This window comes from Oryx dammah, unplaced genomic scaffold (genome assembly GCF_014754425.2).
Source record: "Oryx dammah isolate SB20612 unplaced genomic scaffold, SCBI_Odam_1.1 HiC_scaffold_2, whole genome shotgun sequence".
Lineage (NCBI taxonomy): Eukaryota > Metazoa > Chordata > Mammalia > Artiodactyla > Bovidae > Oryx > Oryx dammah.
In genome coordinates, this window is record NW_024070186.1 from 106,290,705 (window position 1) to 106,313,087 (window position 22,383).

Here is a 22,383-nt window from a genome sequence, read left to right on the forward strand (position 1 = left end):
AATTGGGAATAGGGCCCTGTTCAAGAACTGAATCGGCTGGCACCTTGATTTTGGACTGCTCAGCCTCCAGAACTCTGAGAAATAAACATCTGTTTATTTAAACTACCAGTCTGTGGTAGTTTGTTATTGCAGCCCAAGGTGACTAAGACAATTACTAAGCTAAAATTGGAGTTCAAAAGGTTCAGTTGGTTGAATATCTGAATACATCAGTAACATTCTCTTTAAATCTTTTAATATTGCTACAGGTTTACAGCACAAATCCTTGTACTAAATCATTCCTTCATTAAGAAAAATATGTTATATCAGTATCTTAAATTTCTATAGTTGTTCACTCATGCAAGAAATGACAGTTATTACATTTTGAGCATTTAACTATAAGCCAGGGTACTTTCTTTGGGCTTCCTGTGCATAATGGATTTAATACTCATAACAACCCTGTAAATTACACATAATACTGGCCTCATTTATAGACAATGGAGACAGAGGTTGGTTAAATAACTGGTCCAGGGCCCCAGCCAGTGTATCTCAGCAGGGCCAAGACTGGAGCTTCACAGCCTGGCTCCATTATGACTACATTATATCACTCTTGACAGCCTCAGATGCTTCTTCTGTACCAGGTACAGAGGTGGATGCTGGTGAAGAAGCAGTGGGAGTAGGGTAGGATGGAGTGCACAGGGAGGTATGATCTCCATTCACAGGGAGATTACCATGCAGCAAGAGAGAAATGAATCCATCTTTCCTCTGGGTTTGCTCCCTTTCACTCTTTCCAAATCTGCTCTTTGTCTTTCAGGTTACATTAAATTAGAGGTTGTATACTGCATCTGGGAATCAAGACTGCTTTCAGAGCATATGGCACTTCAAATATAGCTCATCAGTTTATTGCTGAAGCTTTTTATTTCATTAAGAGTTTGAAACCTGCCATTATTGTTTGTTTTCACTGCTATTGTGCCAGTTCAGTTTAGGTGAAAGGTATTCCCTGGGCATCAGAAATGTCAATAATCACGGAAGTTTCTCACCACTGGATTTCATTTATGTTAGCTCTAAGATTGACTCTAGGTGGTAGCCTCTCAGACCCTTGGGATTTTAGGATTGTGAATAGACTTTGTCCTTATAGGCCTTAACTTTGTATTTCCATTTTTATACGGAACCAGAAATAGTTAAAAATTACCCGGGGGGAGCTGGATATTAGCAGGAGGGAACAGGGAAGTGCTATGCCACCTTACATTCTTCTGCCTTCACCTGCCCCATCACAGACTGTGTTTAGAACTCAGTGGTACCACACTCACAACAGTTTACACTTTTCATGCAATTACCATGTGCCAAGTACTAGGTAAGTATTCTTATATGAATTACTTCATGTAACCTTCACAACAGTGTAAGGAAGATTATCATTATCATCTCATTTTTTTTTCCATGAGAAAGTGGGGGTTAATTCACTTATCTGGAATTCTATAGCCAGTACATGATAGATTATGTCAGTCTGACTTCAGAACCTGTACTTTAAGAGATTGTGTTTCACTACCCCTTGGATGCAACTATGCACATTTCTATTCTGTGGAACATTTGTTCTTGCAGATATCTGAGAGAAAAAGTTGTGTGGTTCAATAAACCTAAGAAATGAATGAACTCAGACAATTCATCACATAGCCGTAATATAGGAAAGGCTCTGAGAAGTATTGTAATAAAACAGTTTTCAAAAATTATTAGACTATCAAATCCTTTTCCTATTCAAATATCTTTTAACATTTCAAGGACCTAGGGAAAATTTGCCAATTGTTTTCAAAGAAACATATGTCCTATGTTCAAACTTGCAAACTACTGTGTCTTATGTGATCTAGCAGTGGGAAATGGTGACACACTGCCACTTTTTGTTGGTTTTGGTAAATAGATTGAGGTATTTTATCGGTCCAAGTTTTCCAGCCTTTCCACTTCACCTACTAGGATAGCTATCCTGCATTTCCAACCTTGACACCTGAGAAAATATGATTTTGCTATCTGTAAGAAATGAATGGATGAGATGGTTGGATGGCATCATCAGTTCGATGGACATGAGTTTGAGCAAGCTCCGGGAGTTGGTTATGGACAGGGGAGCCTGATGTGGTGTCCATGGGGTCGCAAAGAGTCAGACACGACTGAATGACTAGACTGAACTTAAAAAATGAATAAAATCAGCAATGTTAAATTTTAAAAGAAGCTACCACATCAACTGAGTTGTAAGACCAAGTACCAGAAATAGGCTTCTAATACTGATGACTAGTTTTCAGAGAACATTTGAATGCTCTGGTTCCTGATACATCTTGTCTTTAAAGTAACCACACCAAACAAAACATGAGTATGTAGAGAATGGCAACCATTTTCCTCTAAGCTTTGTCCTATACTCTCTGAATTTATTCTGGAATTCTGCCATTTCTTTTGCTTTGAACACTTCAGGGTGACTCAGACTAATTTGAGCTAAGAATAATCTGTTTATTGGTTTTATTTTAAAATAGCATTTGTTATGTAAGGAATTATTCTTTTGATATACTCAACACATTAATTTCATCTTCTTACATTTATACCCACAGTTGAATATTACTATTATGTTATTTGAAATTCACATTTACTTATAGAAGGAATTTTCTTTAAAAGGCTAGAGGCAACTAACCAAGTCCTAGATAGGTCACACTTACATATTTCCATTTGCCAAACATGAGATTCTGAGGTACATCAACTCGGCAAGGCATGATAATGGTATCTCCATATGCTGAGTTTACAGTATACCATCCAAGACCTTTAAAGGAAAGGAACAAAAGAGAGACAGAAGAGTTCAAATATTCTCTTGAAGCAGCAAAGCAAATAACTTCAGTACAAGATGCAAGTCTTAGTGAAGGTTTTGTATTATAATTTTATCCTAAATGAAATTTGTATTTCATTAAATTATGCAGTTAGAACATATTTCCTATTTAAATATCAACAGCTCTTATTTAGCTACTAAGGCTTTGAATGTCATATGATTCAAATCCATAAATCTCAATTTTACCAGGGAATAGATAAGTGCATGGGTGCATGGTAAGTTACTTCAGTTGTGTCCAATTCTTTGTGGCCCTGTGGTATGTGGCCTGCCAGGCTCCTCTGTCCATGGAATTCTCCAGGAAAGAATACTCGATTGTGTTGCCATGCCCTCCTCCTGGGAATCTTCATGACGTAGGGATAGAGCCTGCATCTCCTGCGGCTCCTGTATTGTAGGTGGATTCTTTACCACTGAGCCCCATATAAATAAGTAGTATTCACCCACTGGTGAAGCTCTGTATAAATAAGTAGTATATGCCAAAGGAACCATATAGCATCTGGGATTTATTTTCTTCAACTGTATTATATAAGGAGAAAATTCACTGTATTTCGTAGAAACATAGGACTATACAAAGAGATTAATATGCTTAAATTTTTCAAAATGGGGTTCAAATATGTTTGTGTTTTTTATTTGAAAATACTCTTAAATTTAACTTCTGGAAAATTGCAAAAGCTATCAAAAACTAAGAACAAGTACAAATAAGCCCACAACTGAATCTTAATTATAAGTGACAAAATGAGCATGAAAGTGTCCTGCTTTACTGTAGTAATGGTTAAAGTACTAGTTTTCATTTTAACTATACACAAAATATTAACATGATAAGAATCTGTAGGGAATTCCCTGGCGGTCTAGTGGTTAGAACTTTGCACTTTCACTACTAGAGTGAGGGCTCAATCCCAGGTAGGGGAGACAAGATCCTGCAAGCAAGGAGAGGGCAAAAAAGGAAAAGATTTGTAGTATGAAACGCCTTCATGAAATGATTACACTGCTTTTTTGGTAGACAATCTAACTTGTTACTAAAGTACAGAAAAATTCCTTATTCAATACTTTATTGAAAAGCGTGCAAATTGTAACTAATTGAATTATCAATAATTTCCACATTTTCCATAGATGTGTAACATACTACTCAAATTTATGACATTTACAGAAACATAGGCATTTAACTTGGCAATATTATAGTATTTAGGAAATCTAGCAGATTTTTTTACCTTACTTTATTTACAACTGTCTTTAAGATTAGATATATTTACAATTGTTTAATTGTATTAAATGATTTAATATCTATTAAGATACCTCACTAGGCTTCCCTAGTGGCTCAGATGACACCAGTATTCTTGCCTGGAAAATCCCATGGACCGCGGAGCCTGGTAGGCTACCGTCCATGGGGTCGCAAAGAGTCGGACGCGACTGGGCGACTTCACTTAAGATAACCTCATAATGGGATGCAGAATGTGAAGGGGCTAACTAAATTGAAGAGAAAAACAAACGATATTTTGTCCACCAGGTGGTGCTAAAGTGCAAAGCTAAGGCAATGTACAGTACATAAAAAAGACCATCTTATGACTTTCTGAACAAACAAGACAGGGTGGATACTATCTTTCACTGTTATCCATCAGTCACAACATGTACAAAAATTTCATATTAACCTTAGTAAAGAAAGAAAAGGAATTCTGTCAACTGAGAAAGGTACTTTCCTGTAAAGCAATTTTGCTCCAGTGAACAAAAACATTACAGAGAACACAAATTTTCACAAAAATAAACCACACAACTACTTTTCAGGATTTTTAATATCGTTAAAATGAAGAATACAAAGTATAGTATAAGCCATAGAATATGTTTTTAACTTGCTATTATAGACAAAATTTGACTAAAACTTTCATTACATATTATTTTATAATGAAAAATTAAATTTTTTCACCAATAATTTTCAATTGTTTAATGTCAATCATATTGTGATTTAAATTTCTTTTTACAATAAATCATTGAAGGGCATAAGACTGTAAATGAAGAAATGGTCTCTTCAGCTTTATTAAAATAAAAATTGTAAGGATTTAGACATGTGGTTTCAGACAAGCAAACTTCTGGCAGTTAAGAAAGTGCTTTATTTCACAAAGTAGAACTTGGTTTTGTACAATACTTTGGCTCCTAAATGTGGAACTTGTATCATGTACTTCAGGATCTGTTAAAGGACTGTACACAGAATCTTCCAAGCCATGGAAACAATTTTGTGATTTAGTATTTTTTTTTCATGAGTATATAGCAAGACACTTGAATATGTAATGACTCTAGAAAGTTAGACAGTTGTGAATCTCTTCCTTAAATTATGGTAAGACATGCATGTCTAATTATTTTCTGTATTATAAAAACATCTTCTTATGACAACTGATGGTGTTCCCATGGTTGGTCCAGGAGTGAAAACAGATTACAGGGCTTAGGTACCAATGAGGTGATCCTTTACTAGGTAAAGGGAAATAAAAAATGCCTTTTCCAAAAAATGTAATGCTCTACTCTATCTTACAGACCATTTTTCTTTCCTCTTCTCTATAAAGCTTCAATATACAGCAAGCTTTATAATTTTATAATTGATTTAAAATTTTAAAATGTTATAATTTTATAATTGAAATTAAACCTATGTGAATTTCAAGTACATAATGTATTAGCATGATGAAAGCACAATTAAAGCAGGGAAGGGAACACATTTTTTTTAACCACAGTATCGCAAGAATAATTTCTGGCACTTAATGGGCATCTAATAAGATAATTTATCATTTGATCTTGTGGAGTCCTTTCCATTTTAGTTATCAAATTAGCATCTTTAAAATCAGAGAGGCATTGACAACACTGGAACTTTCAAAATTCTTATTCCTGTCACCTACTGTAAAGGCTGTCATGTACTGCCATCAATGTTTAGGGAACATGGATTTGAGCTTGAATGGCATGCTCTTACTTGAAGAAAAACAAACACAAATTCGATGTTTTTATGAGCTTATGGATAAGAACATTTCTTCCTTCCCTTTCAAGAGAAATGAAGGACTGTTTGTGCTCCATGATTTGCAAAAGTCCCTAAGAAATACCTTTTCCTTACCTGTGATGACCATAAAACAGAGTTGTTTTTTAAAGTATTTGCAAAGTTATGGATTGGGTCTTTTACTGACAGCTTGATATCCAAAATTATCCATGACAGGACTTCCCAGAAACATAGAGCAATAAGACATTTGACAAGAATGAGCACAGTAGGTAAAAGAACAAGAGAGAAGACAGCAAAGCCCTGGTCCACAGATTGAAGGCAGAATGAGTGATAATCATTTGGAAGGCATTAGGAGCCACAATCACAATGATTTTAGAAATAATTTTCAAGTTTGCCATATTCGTCAACTTTCCTCTTCAGGTAGGAATATAATGGCTTCCAGGTTCATCTGAAAGAAAGACTTGTACATGTGGGAGAGCTAATATCGTTGACCCTCTAGGGATAAAGTAGCTATAAAGACTACTATGATTTCATGATACATTGGCTTCCTGACCCCTCTAGGGCATCTCAGTCTTTGAGATGAAGTGCCAGGTAGACCCAAAACACCTGTCAACACAAATAATTCTGTTTATACTTTTCATGGAAGCAAGAGATTTTATCTTTGAATTGCCAAGTCTGAATTAAATTTAGCTTACTAGAATCCGCCTGCAATTACTTCCTTGTAATATTAGTTTGTTAAATTATTCATGGCTTTGTAGTCTAGAGATTATTGGATATTATTGCAAATATAGAATACCTATGATGTCCTTTCTCAAAGAGACTAAATAGAAAATATAGAAGGAAATGTGTGTGTGCACAAGGGTTTGCATTTCTGTTCTATACATGTTATGTCTATATGTACATTTCAGAAGATACTTGAAACTGGGCTAAAGCACCTTCTGTATTAAATGTGTTCTAAAAATTTAGTGTAATGTTATTCATTATTATTTCTGTTGCTATCAAAATGTCATGACATAGAATAAAACATAAATATGTGCTATGCTTGAATAGCATTGTGTAGTTATTTAGTCATTCTTATGAAGAGTTATTAGCTACAGATAAAGAACTATAGAACTAGAAAGGTGACATAGGAGAATTCAGTGAGAAAAAAATAAGACAAGCACAGACCAATGAAAATCTCTTGACCAAATAATTTCACATATAGAATTCTCAGGCAAGTGATCATAAAATACAAGATAATTATAGTTATGCATTTTATACAGCTAATAATTTAAAGAGGCACTAAAACAGACTCTGGCAACCTTTTGAAGTCAGGTGAATGCTTTATATTTTTAATTAAAATAATAAAACTGTAATAATTTGGGCCATATTGGTGAGAATTTCTTTTTCTGTGTAGAGTAATTCTTAAGGATGGTCAACGTCTGAGTAATCATTCTCTTTGCATTGTTGACAAATAGACATCTGCATTGAGGTCACTTAAAAGTCAGAATCTGCTACCATATTTCAAGCGGAAGTGCAACAAATAATATAGAATAGTATAAGACCAAAATTCATCAGAGTCTGTTTTACATGCTGTAATTTAGTGTGGTTAATTATTTTTTATTGCACTGATACTCTGAAAGCATCATCATCCTTAAAAGCATTTTTTTTTTTTTTTTTAGCTCTGTAGCTCTGGTCGGTGCCTAAGAAGGGTAAATCATTTTACAATTGGCTCAGAGCTTATGACATAAAAACTAAATTCCAGTTCTACAGAAATGTTAGAGAAATTTATTTGTGCAAATGAACTGTTGGGGGAGGAAGTAGGTTAAAATGAGAGTTATCCTTAGAAATTACTTTCCTATGTATTTAATTTTGACAAACATGCCAGTGTCCCTATTTGCTTTATTAATGAATAAGATATGTACAACTCTAATTAAAACAGGTAGTGTTTCTTAATTTCATCACTGTTGACATTTGGGGCTGAATAAATCTTTACTGTGGGGGGCTGTCCTACATAATTCTAGCAGCACCCCTGTCTCTGCCCCTCAGATATCAATAGCACCTTCTTCTCAGTAAGAGAACAGGAAAATCTTCAATCATGGCAAATGTCCCTGGGAGGCAAAACTGCCCCCAGAAATCCCAACTAGTTAAGAACTACTGGTTTGGACCTTCATTCATTTAATAAAACTGTGGTTTCTAATAAAGGGATCATTGTTGTAAAATAGAATCTTAGTGTAGGACTAAATAATCACTGAATATGAATGAAGGGATGGAGGAAGCAATTGCACATAATAACATCTATCAAATTGGTTTTCGTCAGAGAAACATATTATATTAAACTATGATAGGAGGATTGATTTCTGACTTTGAAACATTGGGATCCAATCCAATCTAAAAAATTACAAAAAATCTATTTCATAGAAATCTACTTCATATATTCATTATAATGAAACACAAATTGTATCTACTATATATGCTTTCTAAAGTGTAAATATTACATGTATCTTATTTGATATGATAAAATATAATAGCTCTAGTGACAGAAGATTAAGCTAATGTCTTTAAAGAGTTTTCCAAACCTGATTTTATGATTCAATGACATAATTATATCTCACAATTCCTCTCATAAACTATTATATTAAACAAGAGTTTAAAATCTTTGTCAAGGTCATGTAATATACAACAAGTAAGATTTCTGTGTGTGTGCATGCATGTGCATGTGTGATATGAGTTCTTGTAAGAGGAGAGCGAAAAAGTTGGCTTAAAGCTCAACATTAACAAAACGAAGATCATGGCATCTTGTCCCATTACTTCATGGGAAATAGATGGGGAAACAGTGGAAACAGTGTCAGACTTTATTTTTTTGGGCTCCAAAATCACTGCAGATGGTGACTGCAGCCATGAAATTAAAAGACGCTTACTCCTTGGAAGAAAAGTTATGACCAACCTAGATAGCATATTCAAAAGCAGAGACATTACTTTGCCAACAAAGGTCCATCTAGTCTAGGCTATGGTTTTTCCTGTGGTCATGTATGGATGTGAGAGTTGGACTGTGAAGAAGGCTGAGCGCCGAAAAATTGATGCTTTTGAACTGTGGTGTTGGAGAAGACTCTTGAGAGTCCCTTGGACTGCAAGGAGATCCAACCAGTCCATTCTGAAGGAGATCAACCCTGGGATTTCTTTGGAAGGAATGATGCTGAAGCTGAAACTCCAGTATTTTGGCCACCTCATGAGAAGAGTTGACTCATTGGAAGAGACTCTGATGCTGGGAGGGATTAGGGGCAGGAGGAGAAAGGGACGACAGAGGATGAGATGGCTGGATGGCATCACGGACTCGATGGACATGAGTCTGAGTGAACTCCGGGAGATGGTGATGGACAGGGAGGCCTGGCGTGCTGCTATTCATGGTGTCGCAAAGAGTCGGACACGACTGAGAGACTGAACTGAACTGAACTGAATAACTTGGTTGCCTGGCAGATGGGAGAAGACATCTGAGGGAATCCAATGTCACTTTGTGAAACTGAGAAAACAGTTATGCAGCCCCCTTTTTCTTGTTCAATTTCCCTTCATAAATGTGGCCACATGGGGGGTCAAGTTGGGTCTTTGCTGAATCAGAATTAGGAATACAGTTTTTCAAAGTTTACTTGCTACATTGCCTTTTATAAGTATTATATATCATAATGTAGGTATAGTTGTGCAATGCATACATATCAGAAAAATAGTAATTTTTCCTTTCTTTTTCTCTCACCAGTTGCTACAATTTTAGATATGCATTGTGTGCATACGTGCTTCAGTCATGTCTGACTCCTTGCAACCCTTTATACTGTAGCCTGCCGGCTCCTTTGTCCATGGAATTTTCCAGGCAATAATACTGGGGTGGGTAACAAGGGGATCTTTCCAATGCAGGGATGAACTCGCATATCTTGCATCTCCGCCATTGCAGATGGATTCTTTACCATTGAGCCACTGAGGAAGCCCCATAAATGCATTATATTATGTCTTTTAGATAAATGGTTAGGCCACTGTGGAATCACATTCAGATGAAAAAAATCTTTTTACTAAATTATAAAATACTGCTAGTATTCAGGAATACACTATAATATATGTGTTTTTAACATTACTTCCAAGTTTGGCATGTTATAATGCTCAAAATATTTATCTTTTTAGTGGAGTATAGGTCAATTTAATAATCCATATTATATCACAGAAGGGACATCTAGAAAAACAATACAATTAAAAAAAAATAGTAACCAGTTTGCATTACTATGCTGAAAATTACCTTCTCAATTTACCATGTGAAAATAAAAGTGAAAGTTACTCAGTTGTGTCTGACTCTTTGTGATCCAGTCCATGGAATTATCCAGGCTAGAATACTGGAGTAGTTAGCCTTTCCCTTCTTCAGGGGATCTTCCCAACCCACAGATCGAACCCTGGTCTCCCACATTGCAAGCGGATTCTTTACCTGCTGAGCTTCAAGGGAAGCCCAAGAATATTGGAGTGGGTAGCCTATACCATGCCTTATTATATAAATATCCTAAGCATATAATGATCTATAAGCTTGATGAGTCACACTTATTTCCACTTAGTTTAGGTTTTACTTCATCTCTGCTTCATTTTTTATCATTGCTCCTTGGGACCATCTGCTTTGACTGAATTCCTACATATTCTTCAAGGCCCATCTCAAAAAGTCACGTATTTATACATTAAACAAGCATCAAGTGTTTACTGAACACCTACTACAATCAACACCTACTACTACTACAAGCATTTAATGAACACCTACTACAGCCAACACCTACTGCTACTACCAGGGCTTCGCTGATAGCTCAGTTAGTAAAGAAGTTGCCTGCGATGCAGGAGACCCTGGTTCAATTCCTGGGTTGGGAAGATCCCCTGGAGAAGGGATAGGCTACCCACTCTAGTATTCTTGGGCTTCCCTTGTGGCTCAGTTGGTGAAGAATCTGCCTGCAATGTAGGAGACTGGGGTTCAATCCCTGGTTTGGGAAGATCCCCATTTTTTATTATAGTAATTTTGACAAATTGTATCTTTGACCCTCATAAGGAACATGTCCTAAAAGTGGCAGTTTACTCAAATTCATAAATGCACATAAAATGTTCTTAATAAAATGCAATAAACTGTTACTTTTTTTTTTTTTTTTACTTTTTCTTTCCTTTTACCATCAACAGCAGCATTTGGATTCCATTTGGGGTCACTTTTAAATTATAAAGCAAAAATTTTACTTAGAAATTACTTAAAAGCAACAAATGATTTAATTTATGGACTTTTTTCTTACTTTTTGTGAAATGCCTCAGGAATTTTAAACCAGCAAAACACAAACTCTACTGTACTTGTTAGAATTTCTTAACTTGGGATCCATAAATGGACCTTATGGTATCTATGAATCCTCTAAAGTTATTTTTTAAAAAACCCAAATTGTAGTATACTGAAGCATCTCTTTTTAAAGAAAGAGAATTCAGAACTTTTATTAGATTGTCAAAGATTGCCTTGAATTAAAAAATAAAATATTTAAGGTTCATTCTAAATTGAATAGAACTTATGGAAGCATAATTTGATGGTATCTATCAAATTTTAAAATGCAAATACCCTTTGATCCAGTAATTATGCTATTGAGGATCTAGCCTACAAAAAGTTTTTGCACAAGTGCATGATTGTATATAAAGATAACATAGAATTATTTTGAATACTAAACAACTGAGGAAATTAATGTCCATTAAGACAGAAATATAAGCTAGAGGGTGTATCTACACAATGCTCTCCATGAGCCCACTGAAACAAATAGGCAAATACACTGTTTTCCTTTTTGTCTGTATATATTTCAGTATTTATTCTTTATCATTCATTATGGCTACTGAGTGCTCACTTTGTGCCAAGGGCTGTCTAGGGTAGGCAATTCACAATGACAAAAGGAAAACACCCTGTACTCAGAATTTATTTTCTATATATATATATATATATATATATATATATATATTATATATGAAGTTTAATTTCTTTTCAAAAGAGGGAGAAATTATCAGTTTAATTTATCCACTATGCTGCAACCTATTTGAAGGAAAAACCTACATTGCCCTCACTTTGAAATTCATCACAGCACCATGAAGGTTGCAGGTGCTCAATAATAATGGGTAAAATAAAGCCCCATTGCAGTGCACTGAAAGGAACTCTATCAGATCATATTCTTACAGCCCTTAATTTTTAGTCTTCATTTAACAGTTCAGAAAACCATATACTATTCTTTGGGATTCTAGGGAATCCGGGAAGGTGGAGATAAAGCAGATACTGAAGTAATTAGAATTCAGTATCTTAGCATTGTCCTCCACTAACAAGCTATTGTGTTTTAAAAATATTTTCAATGGAATAAAACATACACTCAAAACAGTGCACCAACCTAGATTTACATTTGAAATGTCACCAACAGCATCAGGATTTAGGGTTTCTTTAACAGTTCTCTTCATATTCTTTGTTCTGAAGATGAGACTAGGGTTTCCAAAAATGTGTTTCACAGGGGAGCTGTGTGTCACCAAGTCCTCATTCCACAGTGATGAGTTTTTGACTGGACTATACAGTCTCTGTAAACACTGGTCCCTTTGTGGGGACAAACTCAAAAAAAATTACTTAAAAAACACTTCATGCTCTATGGCGAGGCAGGGGGAAGGCAAGAAGACTACATTGAACCAGAAATTTAAAATTTGCATATGAAAATAACAATCTTCTATATTTTATTTTAAAATGGAGTTTCATAGTAAAGGAGACTAAAGAAAAGAATGTTTAATCATGTTTCCCTTTGTATTCTACAGTTCACACATTATAATAATTACAAATATTTATGTAACTAATAATTTATGTAAGTTGAAATTCATAAAGTTGACTATTTTCTACTATCATGCTTCTGTCCTAATTATCTAGGACTTGATGCTATGTCATTAAGGAATTAATTAATCAATACAATGAAAAGAATCAGTAAAATATTATTATCCTTTTGTTTCTCTCCCCCAATTCAATTTCCTGCATTAATTCTTGCATTGTCTCTATTCAGATCCTGAGGACTTCATTTGGGAACCAGCTTAACTAAAGAGGTAGGTAGAAGAAACCCCTATTTGAATACTGCCCCATATTAGATGCAAAAGAAAGATGAAAACATTTATGCTCCAAGTTTAACTAATTGTATCAGTTCTATTTGAATACTGAAAAGTTACATTTTCCTGTGCATTTTCCCATGTAAGTTGTATTTAAATTGTGAATATGGCTTAATTGTTTTAGCAAAGACAATAACTGTACTGTGTATTCACGAAAACACTATCAACAGGAAAGCAGGCACAATGCTTCACAAAAGACCTTAAGTGCATCATCTGAAGTAATGGAAATTTTTGGAATTTAGTGTAGAGTCTGTCTCCAGAAAGAGTTCATAGTTATTGTGACATTATTAAATTTGTTGTCTGCAAATAATTTAATGCCCTGACAACAAAAAGACCTCTTGATTTGAGATAATCAAAGCTGTCCTTGATAACACTCTCCAACTCCCAAACAACAAACTCCTAATAGCTTTTACATTTCTCAAATGTCTCAGAAAAAAACATATCATAAATACTTTTAGCCAGTAAGATCATCATTGTTTTCAGAGAGCTTCTGTTAATAATAGCTTGTGCTAATTTTATTGCTTTAGCATTTAAAGTAATATTCAATAGCATTAGAGTATTTTACCCAATAATTGAGGTAATGAATTACAGGGAGGATAGCAAATAAATTGTTAGGGCTCCTGAACAAGCAGAGTAGTAAACTTTTGCTTCCTAATTGGTTGAGTGATCTTGTCCAAGATGCCTGCTTCTGGAATATTCCTGGTTAAGTATTTAACTAGGCTCCAAAAAATGTTTACATAGGTTGAAATAGCTTTTTGCTCTTTTCTTCACATGAATCCCAATTAGCACTGCCTATGTCTCCTGAGGATATAGATTTGTACAATCAAACATGGTAAATAATAAAGGTTAAAAAGCTATTTAATAGATTTCCCCACATATTTCGTGAAGATTGCTAGCTGATTTCCAGGACTTAGATTTGTGTAAATTCCATGCTTTTAAATTGGCAACTTCCCACAGGGGTTGTAATATAAGTTAAGGTCATAGGAAGAAAATGATGGCTTTGTATGGCATTTGCCCCTTTTTAAGAACTAAACTCAGCTTACTATGAAATCTAGTTTTCTAGTTCTGATGAGGAAGACGAAATAGAAACATTTGTCCAATATATTTTTTGAAAGCAATTAAGGCCAAAGGAAAAATAAAATTTTCTTTAAAAAATTTAAAAGTAAAACAAATGGTTGCATAATAGGAAGTCAACATAATCTACTACATAAAAATGAAATCATCCTCCAGTCTTAAGAGGTTTTGTGTTGCTTCAAGGACAGTTAAGTATAGAGAATGGTACCCACTGTAGCTTGTCTACAGCACAGGCTCAGTGGTATTGCTCTGAAATGCATGAACTTAGACAATATTAACAATAACTTTGATATATTCCACTTTCCCTGACAGTCATTACTCTTAATTGATGAGTGGGAGGAAAAGTGAGAAAGAGAACAAGATAATTTAGGAAGGCAATGAGTAGAAATGAGAAATATAGGAAGTTGTATTGAAAGGTAGTTTTAATCTTTTCTAAGGATATCAGAAAGGGGAAATGCTTTTAAAGACCTTGTAAAATCTGGACCTTAATTTGGCTAAGCTTTGAAACTCTCCCTTACTCTCAAAGATTTTTAACTTGCTGAACACTCTGTAATCCCAGAGGCTCACTGTAACTTTAAAATATGTCATATTTATACTGTGATTTAGGAAAAGGTTTAATGATCCGCTGAGTTTCTGGAAGACTAACCATCATGGACAAAATGGCAAAAACAATAACAACAACAAACACCTAGAAAGGTAAGCAAGTTCTTACAGCAAGAAATGGCTCTTCTGCATTCAGCTGAATTATCTAGGCCAAAATACCAGAGTGGGTAGCTTTTCCCTTCTCCAGGGATCTTTCCAACCTGGGATCAAACCCAGGTCTTCTGCATTGCAGGCAGATTCTTTACCAGCTGAGCCACAAGGGAACTGGCCTTCTAGTAGGTTATTGGATCCTAGAAAATTCAGATTGCAATAGGGATGTAGTGGAAAAAAAAAAAATAAAACCTACAGTTTGATTTTGTAAGGAGTTAGGTTAGCCACATTAAAAGCAAAAATTACATTAGAGCAATGATAGCAATAATAATGGACATTTTATGGTGCTTTATAGTTTGTAGCACTCTTTTATGTATATTGTACATTTTTGCATTTGAGTCTCACAATAGCCCTATACAATGAACAAATAAATGTTTATGGTAAACACATACTATGATGCTTCCTTTGCTGATGGGATCCTGTTCACTCTTCAAAGCCAAGAGACTACTACACAAGAGACAACACCAACGACGTCAAGCCAGTATGTAGTGAAGCTAGAGTGCCAAATTAATTCTCACCTGAAGTCCAATACTCATCACTATTAGATACACAGAAAATGATGACATGTTCTTATTTCATTTGAAATTGTGGTTAAGTTAGGAATATTGTTTGAAAAGTATAAAATGCTTTCCATGTGTATTAGTAAATAAAACTTTCATATTTAACATTATAAAACCTATAGATCAGAAGGACAGAAGGACTAGCAAGAAAATAAACTATCAAGTTTACCACCTCTTTCTCAATTGGATGTTATATACCAACCGGGCATTTATTGCCAGGAATATGTGAAGTCTTGTCTATGATAGCTCATCTGATTCTCAGAACACAACAGAAAATTGCTAATATCTAAGATAGATTTCTTTCATATAAGGAATCAGAGGTATAATAAGGCTTTTAAGTGTAGACAAGGCACCTTGACAGGTAGAGTAGCACTTTATTTAAGCATTTCAAATACCCAGCACCATAGAGATAATAGAGTAGACTACCAAGAAAAATTTATTGGATGAATAAAATGAAGGTTAGGATTCAAATCAAGTCTAACTTCAAAACTCATGCCTTTCCTCTCCATCAAAAATAGTTTTCACAGTTACAAGTTTTTGAAACTTTTTACTTTTTATTGGGGGTATAGTTGACTTACAATGTTGTTTTAGTTTCTAGTGTTGTAGTTTAGTCTGGATTGTAGCCTGCCAGGCTCCTCAGTCCATGGGATTTCCCGGACAAGAATACTAGAGTAGGTTGCCATTTCTTCTCCAGGGGAACTGCCTGACCCAGGAATCGAACCCAGATCTCCTGCATTAAAGGACTATTTTTTACTGACTGAGCTATGAGGGAATTCCATCAAAGTAAATAACTTTATCAAAGTAAAGCAGTTATACATATACATACATCCACTCTTTTTTAGATCCGTTTCCCATATAGAGAAGCATCCTTTTCCCATTATAGAGTATTGAGTAGAGTTCCTTGTACTGAGTTGAAAATGTTTAAGTACACAAAAAACCTTAACATAATGTTTATTCATAATTGCCAAAATCTGGAAGCAACCAAGATGTCCTTCAGTAGTGAATGGATAAACTAGGTGGTACATACAATGGAATATCAGTAATAAAAAGAAATGAGCTACCAAGCTCATGAAAAGACAAAGGAAATTTAAATGTACATTGCCAAGTGAAAGAAGTCAATCTGATGGATCTTCTGTATCAATCTGTATGACTTTGACATTATACAGAAAGGTGAAACTATGGAGATAGTAAGGAGAGGAGTTCCCATGGGTTTGATGAGAGGAAGGATGGGATGGATAGAGAGAGCACAAAGAATGTTTTGAGTAGTGAAATTAATCTGATACTATGATGGTAGATACAAATCATTATACATTTGTCAAAACCAATACAACATACAACACAAAGAGGAAAACATATATAAATTATAGATTTTACTTAATAATAATAATGTGGCAATATTGACCCCTCAGGTGTAACAAATGTACCACACTTATGCAAGATGTTAATAATAGGGAAATGGGGGATGGGGAATGTTTAAGAGTATAGGGGAATTCTCTTCTTTCTATTGAATTTTTCTATAATCCTAAAACAGATAAAAATACTCCATTTATTAAGAAGAACAATGCACATAGTTTCTTCAGCCTATGAAATGTATACATTCTATATTCAGACAATCTCATTTAAATTCCTTTGGTTAAGATGGAAGGAAGGAAATAAAATCATCAAGGACAAAGCTTTGCATCCACCAGCAAAGGTGATCTCTGTCTAACCAGCGGCATCCCCAGGCAGCTCTCTGCAGGTGCTGCCAACACCAAGACCTCTGCTGAACAGTGTCCTGGCTGGTTGTGCTGCAGCAGGAAATGGCATTTTATGATTATGTTTTCTACATATTCTCAGTCCCACGAAGGTGCTAATATATTTGGTTCCTCTTTGGATTAAAAGAGATAATGTCTTTGATAATTTGTTCATGGTTACTGCTCGGGAAGATAATGGTGCTCAAAATCCCCCTAAACTTCATATTATAACATTACCTCCTTGGCTCTGCTATTCTTAACAGGTTTTAAAGACAGTAGTATCATTAAGGTTAAAAAAAATTCACTGTTCCTACATGTTAAAAGAATACCAGGTTACAGAGATGAGCTGCTGGAGTGTTAGCAAGGCTTCATGTTATATCATGTGTTTGGTTTATGAATCTCATTTGAGTTCTATAACTGAAAATACTCCTAAAGCTTCCTCTCAAGGAAGAAATTAATTAAAAACAAACAAACCAAATAGAAATGACTGGGATGCTTAGACTGTGTCACTGTCTGAAAATCCAATGACAATTTTCAAGTTAGTTCCCCCTTAAGAGCTTTATCAAAACATGCTGTAAGTGTGCATTCTTCAGCTACAATTTTACCTGTGTATAAAGAACAGATGATAAAGAACATCTCTGAAATCAGCTTTAAAATGTTTTCTTCATTATCATTTTTTCAATTGTCAGTAGCCTCAACATACAAGTATGAATATTGATGTATATTCAATCTCTCTCTGGAATGGAATATATATATTCCATACCTTTATAGGTAATCAGTATGATTTTAGAATTTGTTATTCAGAAATTCATTGTTTCTTATCTCTAACCGAGAGATATTTTACAAAATAAATTTCCAACCCAACATCATACCTAATAGTCACCCAAGGCAAACCTATACAGTCAATGAAAATAACTCATACACAAGTACTTCAGAAAGATATCACAAGGGAAGTGTGCTATTCATTCTAAAACCTTTATAGCTAAAAGATAATTTATAATGATGTATATTGGAAAGCCAGTGCAATCTACTGAAAATGGAAAATTGCATGTGCCTGAAGAATAGTCTATACTAATTACAAGTTAAACATTTATCCAATATTGATGTAACTGAGAAACTATAAAAGATATATGCTAAACACCAAGATCCACAGTTTGCATCTCAATATAAACATTTTATTATTGACTTGTGCCATATTTTCCTTAATTTTTTCTAAAAGCCTATGAAAATAAAATTTCTTTAACCCAAAAGATTCTATTTCATGTAATTTATAAATGCATTTTACCATAAAGCAATTGGTTGGCTACAATATGTCAGATACTGAATTCCTGTTCAGCACACAAACAAATAAATTATCTATTCGAAGGAGATTAAAATCTAGAAAAAGAGGCAACAGACAACTCTACACAGGTATGATTCCAGCCCTGATACTAAGAAGGTAAGTGACCTACAGAGTTAGTTGAACTGGATGTTCTCATGTTTTCCAACCATTAAATGGAAGATAATAGTATCAAGCTCAAAGGGTTATTGTGAATATTAAATAAATTAATGTGTAAGCTGTTTAAAGGCTTTCTATGGTGGCTCCAACAGTAAACAATCTGCTTGCAATGCAGGAGACCCGGGTCCAATCCCTGGGTTGGGAAGATCCCCTGGAGAAGGAAATGGAAACCCTGGAAACACTGGAGTGGGTTGCCATTTCCTTCTCCAATGCATGAAAGTGAAAAGTGAAAGTGAAGTCACTGAGTCGTGTCCAACTCTCAGCAACCCCATGGACTGCAGCCTACCAGGCTCCTCCGTCCATGGGAGTTTCCAGGCAAGAGTACTGGAGTGGGGTGCCATTGCCTTCCCGATGTACACTGTTTGGGGGAATGTAAATGGGTACAGCCATCATGGTAAAGTACAGATATAAACAGAAATACCATATGATCCACAACCCACTTCTTGGTATATATCCAAGAAAACAAAATGACTATGTCTAAGTGATATTACACTCTCACAGTCACTGTGGCATTATTCACAGTAGCCAAGATATGTAAACAATTTAAATGTCCATCAATAAAGAAAATGTGACACACACACATACATACAAATGTTCAGTTCAGCCTTAAAAAATAATAAGGAAATTTTGCCATTTGTGACAACATGGATGAATCTAGACATTTCACTGAGTGAAATAAGCCAGACACAAAAAGACAAGCACTGCATATGTTGAACATAAAAAGCCCAACACACAGAAAGAGAGAGTAAAATGGTGGTTGCTAGGGCTTGGGTGAAGGGGAAATGGGGAGATGCTGGTCGAAGGCTACAAGCTTTCAGTTATGAGTAAGTTCTGGATACCTAATGTGCACGCATGTGTGCTTAGTCGCTCAGTCATGTCTGACTCCTGTGACCCCATGGACTGTAGCCCACCAGGTTCCTCTGTCCACAGGATTCTCGAGGCAAGAATACTGGGGTGGGTTGCCATACCCTTCTCCAGGGGATCTTCCCCAATAAGGGATCAAACCCGGGTCTCCTTCATTGTAGGAGGATTCTTGACTGGCTGAGCCACAAGTGATTATAATTAATAGTAATGTACACATGAAATTTGCTCAGATTAGATATGAAGGTTCTCACTATATCCCCCCAACAACACACAAAGGGAAACTATGTGAGGTGACAGATACATTGATTAGCTTAAATGTGGTAATCACAACGCAATATGTGTATCAAAGCATCATGTTATGCACTTCGTACACATACAATTATTTTCTGTCAATAATATCTCAGTAAAACTCAAAATGTTAGGTATTATACCTCTATTTTTTTTATTATTTAGTGGAATTAAAGAGATTATGTGCCAAATGTTGTACAAGCAGAGGAGAGATTGATGAATAGACTGAAGAAGGCTTTATTCCAAAAGGACATTCATATTGACCTTCACAGACACAGATTTCTTCAAGTGAGAAGGAGAATGAAGGAAAGCACATGCAGATGAAACGCTGGGAACAAGAGGTATGATCTCATTCAGCCAGTGTGGTTAAAACTTAGGGCATGTGGGAGGTAACGGAAGGAAATACAGCTGGGAAGGTTGCTTCTGGAGTGATACTAGGAAAGCCCTTAAACAACAGCTTAAATAATCTGGATTCTACCCTATAAAGAATGTGGAAGCAATAAAAGGGTTTTTGGTGTATTTTAAGGATGGCAGTGAAGTGGTCAGATTTTTGCTGTTGAAAATTCTCCTTAGCAGAGTATTGTGGAAGATAATCAACTGCAGAATAGACTAGGGGATGGTAACCTTGTTAGAAACTTAAAATGTTTAGAAGGTCAAGTAATCATAGTGAAATATGGCAAGAGAATGAAGAAGAGAAAGCACAGTGAGGAAACATTTCCAAACTGGAATCTATGTGAGCTTCATGTGATCACTAAGTTCACATTTCCTAACCTAGTTGGGTACACTGCTCATGTGAAGAAGAGATAACACTTTGTCTTGTAGAAGCACATCACACACCATGTGTGAAATCACACACGAACTAGGCAAATAGGAGAGCTGCCTTTTTATGTTAGCTTTTTGGAAAAAGCTTGAGACTAAACAATCAGAACCGTCCAAAGCAAATATTAAGTCTGGTGGTGTTAAGTGCTTGGATTTCTAAATGCAAATTGTTAATGTAACTTACATTTTGGTTTTAACACATGCAAGCCCTTTTTGGTAAACACCTCAAAATACAGAAAGAGAAAAGCCATGGTGCTGGAACGTATATAGTCCTAAAGAAATTTTCCTGCTTATTATTTCCCTAAGGCTTTGTGTTTACCAGTTAGAACTTTTGATGAAAAAAGCAAAAATGAAATGTAAAAGAAAAAGACCTACAATATTGAGCTTTTATGTCACTACTATTTTTTCTTTTCTAGAGCAGTTTCTGAATTCAATTGGGATTCCAGAAGTGTTTCTTCAAGCACTGATGAGTGGGTCAAGGACCTCATAAAGCTCTGATATAAAGTACAAAGCCTAATACTATGTATAAAATAGATAACTAATGAGAATATGATGTATAGCACAGGGAACTCTGCTTAATGAACTGTAGTGACCTGAAAGGGAAGGAAGTCCAAAAGAAAGACAATATATGTATAAGTGAGCTTCCTTGGTGGCTCAGGTATTAAAGAGTCCACCTTCAATGTAGGAGACCCAGATTTGATCCCTGGGTTGGGAAGATCCCCTGGAGGAGGAAATGGCAATGCACTCCAGTATTCTTGCCTGGAGAATTCCATGGACAGAGGAGCCTAGTGGGCTAACATCCATGCTGTCACAAAGAGATGGACATGAACGGGTGACGCGGGTGACTTTCACTTTCTTCATGTGTATATGATTAGCTGATTCATTCTGTGGTACAGTAGAAACTAACACAACATTGTAAAGCAATTATACTCCAATAAAAATTAATTAAAAATACAAAGCCATTGTACTATTATAGTTTAAACATTCCAATTCAAGTGACAGTGTGACCAAAGATGGTTGCCAAAGACTATAAAGGGAGAGGGTGGGAAATATTATTTCTATATCTTTCAAATATCCCTTCCAGAAGTTGCTGGTAGCTGGGAGTTAGCAGCCTCTGGTGTTCTCTTTCTTTCCTTGCTGTACAAAAGCATAATCGAACAATCTGTGCCCTTGTCTGCCAGGAAGTCAATTAATTCGACTAACCTGCACCTGCCTGTCTAACGTCCTTTCTCCTGTTCACCATTTAGCTGCTTCTGTGTGCTCTCCTTAAATGCCTGGACTGTAGGAAATGATTTCCAAATTATGGCCTCAAGTCCCCAGGATCATGGACTGTCATCTCCATCCACTTTTTCATTCTTAAAATGTCTGCCATTGATGCGGTAGAGTAGAATATAAACTGTCTTCATTAAAAATTCAGTATAAAATATTGAATCTGCAACTCATAGTTGAATGAACTCTGGTGTGGTAGTCTAGGAACCTGAGTTCTTGTGTCATATTTACCTTGAAATCATTGAGAATCTGCTTTCCTAGCCCTCCATTTATTCGTGTATAATATGATATAAAACAGGGCTTAAATATTCTAGGCTTAACATTCCCAAATATGAGAAAAGGATTCCCATATTGGATTCTCACAAAGAATTCTCGTTAATTTTCAGCTGGCATTTGAAGCCATATTACTTTTATGTCTGGACTGGCAAAATCTTTAAAAAAATGAGAGAACATGTCAGATTTCTTATTTTTGCTTTATAACTTAATTTGCTGTTGGCATTTCCAGTGAATATTTTAGAAACTTGACACTGACAAACTTTGGTTTTGGTTTCTAACTTCACATCAACTGATGAGTGTTTTTAGATTTAATT

General features: G+C 35.4%; 1 protein-coding gene across 2 annotated transcripts in view; it reads right to left on the minus strand.

Moving 5' to 3' along the window:
• ALCAM (activated leukocyte cell adhesion molecule) overlaps positions 1 to 22,383 on the minus strand; it is a 227,239-nt gene that overhangs the window by 64,231 nt on the left and 140,625 nt on the right. For both annotated transcript variants that reach the window (XM_040225481.1, XM_040225471.1), the window contains exon 2: positions 2,670 to 2,770. In XM_040225481.1, coding sequence (XP_040081415.1) covers positions 2,670 to 2,770 — 101 coding nt within the window. The remainder of the gene's footprint in view (positions 1 to 2,669; positions 2,771 to 22,383) is intronic.